The sequence below is a fragment of the Mus caroli genome, chromosome 6, assembly GCF_900094665.2.
Source record: "Mus caroli chromosome 6, CAROLI_EIJ_v1.1, whole genome shotgun sequence".
NCBI classification, from domain to species: domain Eukaryota; kingdom Metazoa; phylum Chordata; class Mammalia; order Rodentia; family Muridae; genus Mus; species Mus caroli.
Window position 1 is genome coordinate 121317644 of NC_034575.1, and position 5914 is coordinate 121323557.

A 5914-nucleotide genomic window follows, 5' to 3' on the forward strand; every position below is an offset into this window, starting at 1 on the left:
TNNNNTNANTGCTTTGAAGGTCACCCCTGTTGCTGCATATATGCAAACCCCATTCCTTTACTGATGGAATGGTACCCCACAGGGTATACATGGTACCTTTTGCTTATCCACTCACCGGCTGGTGGAAACTTGGCTGCCTGGGCCTCTTTGCTGTTGTGAATAATTCTGCCATGAACACTGGTAGTTAAGTATCTGAGTATGTGCTTCAGATTTGGGGCATGGTTAACATCCTGAATGCAACTACTGGATCGAATAGTAATCCTGTTAACCTTTTTGAAGGAGTACCAAGCTATTCTTTCCTGAGGCTGCAGCATTGACATTCTCACAAGCANTGGGCCAGTGTAATCATTTCTCTGCATTCTCTCCAGCACCTCTTAGTTTCTTCTTCCNTCTCCCCCGCTCCCCCTAGTGGTGTGTATGAGAGTGCAGGTACATCTGTGTTACAGCACACGTGTGAAGGTCAGAGGGCAGACTCCTGTGTCACCCTTCTTCCATCGTATTTGAAACAGAGTCTCTTGTAGTTTACTATGTTGCATGTGCCAAACTAGCTGGACTGTTAGCTTCTGGGAAGCGTCTGTCTTTGCTCCCAGTCTCTCCATGGGTGCTTTGGAAGTCTAGGTGTGCTGATTGTGTCTGGCTTTACATAGCTTCTAGGGTTTCAAATTCAGGTCATTATGCTTATATAGCAGGGCACTTTACCCATGGAGACATCTCCCAGCTCCCCCCACCCCAATAGTTATCCTACCCCTAGGTAGGATGCGGTATCTTATTGTGGTTTTGATTTGCGCTTCTTTAATGACTAATGACCCTGGCTATATTTTCATGAGCCTATTGGCTATTTATAGATTTTTTTTTTATATCTCCACTTGAAACTTTCAGCCATTTTTGAATTGGGTAGTTTATTTAGTTATTGAGTTATTGAGGATCTTTGTATATTTTGTGAGCTCTTTTCATTCTGTTGTTAGTGCCTTTTGAGGCAGAACATATTTCAATTTTAATATAATCAATTTACCTATTCTCTTAATTTATTCCTCATGGTTCCGCCTTATAGCCATGAAATCAGTGCCAAATTCCAAGTCATGAATATTTACCTCGATGATCCCTTCTAAGCCTTTGCTAATGTTTAGATCTTTGATCCACTTGGCATTCACATTTTGCTTGCATATGGTGTAAGGTTAGAGTCCAGCTTCATTCTTTCCCCGATGGAACCCTAGTTTCCCGGCACCATGTAGACTCCTTCCCAGGTCTTGGCACTGGTGTAGAAATTCAATGGACCGTCTAGGCGACGGCCGACTTCTGAGCTGTTTATTTAGCTGGTCTGTATACCTGTCTATCTGCCAGTCCATATTGTTGTAATTATTGTAGCTTTGCAATAGGCTTGGAACCAGAAACTGTGGCTCCTCCAGCTTTCTTCTTTGTCGAAAATGTTTTGGTGTTCAGGGTGCTTTGAAGTGTGGGATAAAGTGTAGTCTTAGTTTCTGTAGGAACTGTCATTGGGGTTTTATTGGGATGTATTCAATCTATAGGCCACTTACTTGTAGAGTCTTGTTATCCGATCCATATGCAGATGGTGCCCATTTACTTAGCTCCTCAGCCTTTTAAGCAATGTTCTGTAGTTTCTTGGAGTGTCTTATTAGTGTGCATTCATTGTGCCAAGTCCTGAGCCTGCCGTGACATTTGTCTGTGCACANATACTGGACTTTGAACACACATTCTTTCTTACTTCTCTTTCCCCTTCTTCCCAAACCTTGTTCGTCCCTAAGAGTTCCCTTTCTGCTTCCACGTTTTCTCATGAGAGCAGACACGCTTCTCTTAGCTTTCTGAGCCAGAGATTATTTCATTTAACACAGTTGCTCCCAGTTTCTGCCCACTTTCCCACAAAGGACATGAGTTTATTCTTCTTCATGGCTGATGCCGCTTCATTATGCATCTCTCCTACATTTTCTTTACCTGCTCATCCATTGAGACATGCAGGCTGGTACCATAATGTGACTTTTAAGAAAAGCACTGTGCAGATATCTTTATTAAATGCTGACTCTGATTCCTTCAGAGATGTTTGGCACCACTAGACCATGATCATGATTTTTTTAGTTTCTTGAAGAGTCTCTATGCTTACTCCCAAAGTGGCTGTGCTAATTTACATCTGCACCAACCGTGTGGAAGACTTTCTTTTCCTCTATGTCACTACATTTGTTTTTCTTTTGGCCTTTTTTGGGGACAGGGTCTCAGTTTGTAGCTCAGGCTGGCTTGGAGCAAGTTTGCTGCCCTAACTTGCCTCNAGTTCATGGCAATTCTCCTGCCTCAGCTTCTTAAGTGCCAGGACTGTAGATAGGCAGGAGGCACCTGCCTGACTTCATCATGGTTGGCATGCTGTCTGTGGCTACAGAGGATGTATTGATTGGATGTCTCTGTTTCTTTTGAGATCTATTCACATGTTCTTGCCCATTTGTTACTTGGGTTGATTGTTCATTTATTGTTTAATGTTTTGGGGTTCTTTNCACACTCTGTCAGATATGTATCTGGTAAAGCTAATCTCTCACACTGTAGGGAATCACTCAGTTAACTCTTTGCTGTGTAGAAACTTAAAAAAATTACTTTGTGTGTGCTCACATGTGTGTATGTGTTTGTGTACTTTTGTGTGTTGGGTAGGAGGGACCTTAGTTTTGGGGAAGCAGTGTGTAAGAGCCTTTGGGTTTAGAGAGAGTAATACATCTTAAGATTCACAGATGGCCATTAAGCTGGATAAGGAGGGAAGCAGGGACCAGCTCATGTGGGGCTCACCCTTTACTGGAGAGTCTATTGAAGACATCCTGAGGGATGTCAGGCAAGGGTGGGACACAGTCAAGAAGTAGAAGTAACAAGCACATAGGAATTGAAGTAAAATGTCAGCAGCAACATCCTGGATTATGATGGAGCTGATGGAGAGGGTGGAGAGAGGCCAGTGTTGGGGAGAACCCTAGATTCTGACAGTGAGTCAGATTGAATGGATGGTGGTACCAGTCCACTGACCAGCCCTGGAAGGGGTATGGGGTGTGCTGCAGACACACTGTGCTTGCAGTGTCTTTGAGACACTGAAGGGAATTATAAAGGAGACGTTTGCATGCACAGGTCTGAGCTCAAAGGGGCTACTGCCAGAAGTGAATGAATCATGTTTGTAATGAGAAGGGGATGTGAATGGCGGCATAGTGGGGGCAGAGAAAGCATGAATGTCTGGGGAGAGGGGACATATCACCTATAGGTGATGCTGGGACAGAAGTGGGGACAGCTAGTGGAAACTGTCTTCATTCTCTCAGAGAGTGGAGTAGCCATCAGTGATGGGGATGTTCAAAGGAACATCATATAGGAAAAGAACTCAGAGGGACCCACTGGACTTGGTGGCCTGATGGTCACTGGTGATATTAGCAGGCCAAAGTTCAGGCCCAGAGTTATGGGCCGGTAGTCCTGCTGGAAGGAGCAGAGTGAGCAGGGTGGGGATGGGGGGCAATGAATTAAAAAAAAAACTGTAGCAAAAGCTGGGGTGTTTTCTCTGCAGTTACTGTGAAGATGGCTTCATGCACTGTACCACAAGTGGCACCCCGGGGAGCCTGTTGCCTGCCACTGTCCTCAGCAGTCCCCTGTCTCACCGTAGTGAGTACTGTAGCCCTGAGAGGCTGTTCTCTTCCCTTCTGTCTAGACTCTTTTCCATGAGGGCCTGGGAGTGCTGGCTGCATTGTCTGATACATGCAGGCATTCAAACAGGGATCTGGCTCTGTCCAGCATCTCTTGACGTATTAGCTCGTGTGAGTGATTTTCAGGCATGTCATGTAAGCGAGGCCAGAAGCGTTTGACTGTGTAGAAGGAGAGCAGGTGAGTTATCAGCAGTGGAGAGATCTGTTCGCCTGTGGTAGTCTGGGTGCAGTGAGCAGCTGGCGTTAGCTGATGGGNTTGCTAGCAATGGCACCTACCACTCTTCAATGGCTCTTGTTTCCTGTGGACACGCTGATGAGGAAACCTCCTGGAGTCTTGTCAGATGGGTCTGAAAGAAGAGGGGGTTGGACCAATTACTCGNTATTTGAAAATCCTAATAGTTGAAGAGCTGTTTCAGGGTGTGGTAAAGATTGGAGGGTGTGGCCCACGGGGGTGGGCATGGACCATGGGGGATGGTTACAGAGGCTTCGCCTCCAGAAGGACCATGCTGGCCTAGAGTGTAGTCTCCTGGTTGGAAGGACATAAATGGATCCTCATCAGCTTCTAGTGTAAACCCTTCTTCCTCTGCTTCTCACACTGAGACCCCTCCCTNGGGCCCTTTGCTTTCCAGCTTGGTCAGGGGTCTGGGNCCCCACACAAATNTTTTAGAGCCCCTATCAGCACAGAGGTGGGCCAAGGCCCTGAGCATGAGGGTGACTCAAAGTGAAGCCAGAGTATGGCCTCCATGTCTCCAGACTTCTTGTACTTCTGTCCCCTCACAGTATTCTGTCTCAAAGTCCTACCTTTTATGCACCCTGCCCCGCACCCCAGCTCAGAACCTTCTTGTCTAGTCACTGTATAGAAACTCTTGGCTTTCTTCTTCTTCTAAGACTAGGAAAAGGCATTTTCTCTTTTGAAGTGTAGCTTTTTAACCCAAATTTCCACATAAAAGTAAGGTTGAGAATTCTGCCTTCCTTGCCCAGAGTGAGAGAAATGATATTGCATGTGTATGATCAGGCTTTTTGAAGGAAAACCAAAAAGGGTGTTGTCTCAACTCTCAGCTCTTGACGTTATCCAATCGCTGTTGCTATTCTTTGATTGACAGGGAATGTGATCCATTAGTGAACCAAGTAGACAGAATCCCTCCCTTCAGGGAGCACTTTTTTTTTTTTTTTTTTTTTTTTCGAGACAGGGTTTCTCTGTGTAGCCTTGGCTGTCCTGGAACTCACTCTGTAGACATTGCTGGAGTCGGTTTTTTTTTTTTTTTTTTTTTTTTTTTTTTTTTTTTTTAGGTGGGGTCAAGGAGGTCACAAAGGCAGTTGGAACTAGTTTCTTTCAGTTTGAGGGTCTTAACACATGGACACGGGGTGTGGGGGTGGTGGAGGGTGGGGAAAGGGAGGCGTGTCAGTGACGGCACACTGNGATGCCACCATTTTTATAGGGAGGCTGACCTTGGAGCAGACGTTGGACCTTAGAGTCCCTGTGGCTGGGTCTTCTNCTCCATGAGCTGTAACTATTTCCCGAGTGTTCCTATTGGATCCCAGCAAGCTCCATTTTAGTACCTCAATCTAGGTCTTCTCAAGCCCGAGTCTGNAAATTTCCACAGTGCACCTTGGTTCAGGGCAAACTGGGAGAGCAGAGTCAAGAGGGATGAAGGTTATCAGGTGATATCTGTTGGGGTCTGAAGAGCCGCCACCAGCTCGACCTGAAACATCACAATAGATAAAGTTACTGCCCTGCTCTCACATGGAGACTGTGGCTCAGGGCTGGAGCTCATTGTATATTGGGCAGTGTCAGGTCTTGGATCTTGGGGAGCAGGCAGTGCTAAGCCCCCCCAAATGAGTGAAGGCTCCTGTGGGGGGGAGCTCCAGGATAGTACAGAAGGGTGATCTGCCATGGCTTTTCTCACCTCTTTTCCTTCCTCAAGGCAAAAGGAGCCTTTCCTGCCGGCCACCCATGGTCAAGCTGGTGTGTCCTGCTGACAACCCACGGGCTCAAGGGCTGGAGTGTGCTAAGACGTGCCAGAACTACGACCTGGAGTGTATGAGCCTGGGCTGTGTGTCTGGCTGCCTCTGTCCCCCAGGCATGGTGAGTCACTGCATTCTTGGAGGGGCACCTTCCCATCCATGTTCCTGTAGGCCATGGTGAATGAGGTGTCTGTGGAGCCAGAGAGAGAGAAGAAACAGGGAGAGAGATGCTGGGTAGATTCAGTTGCTAAATTTAGGGAGGGGCTGGGAGAAGAATGTCC

The 5914-nt window shown here is 46.6% G+C and overlaps 1 protein-coding gene across 1 annotated transcript in view; it reads left to right on the plus strand.

The window, feature by feature from the left end:
* The window catches only part of Vwf (von Willebrand factor), a 137928-nt gene that overhangs the window by 60797 nt on the left and 71217 nt on the right, over window positions 1-5914 (plus strand). The window contains exons 15-16 of the mRNA XM_029478271.1: window positions 3533-3627; window positions 5594-5810. Coding sequence (XP_029334131.1) covers window positions 3533-3627; window positions 5594-5810 — 312 coding nt within the window. The remainder of the gene's footprint in view (window positions 1-3532; window positions 3628-5593; window positions 5811-5914) is intronic.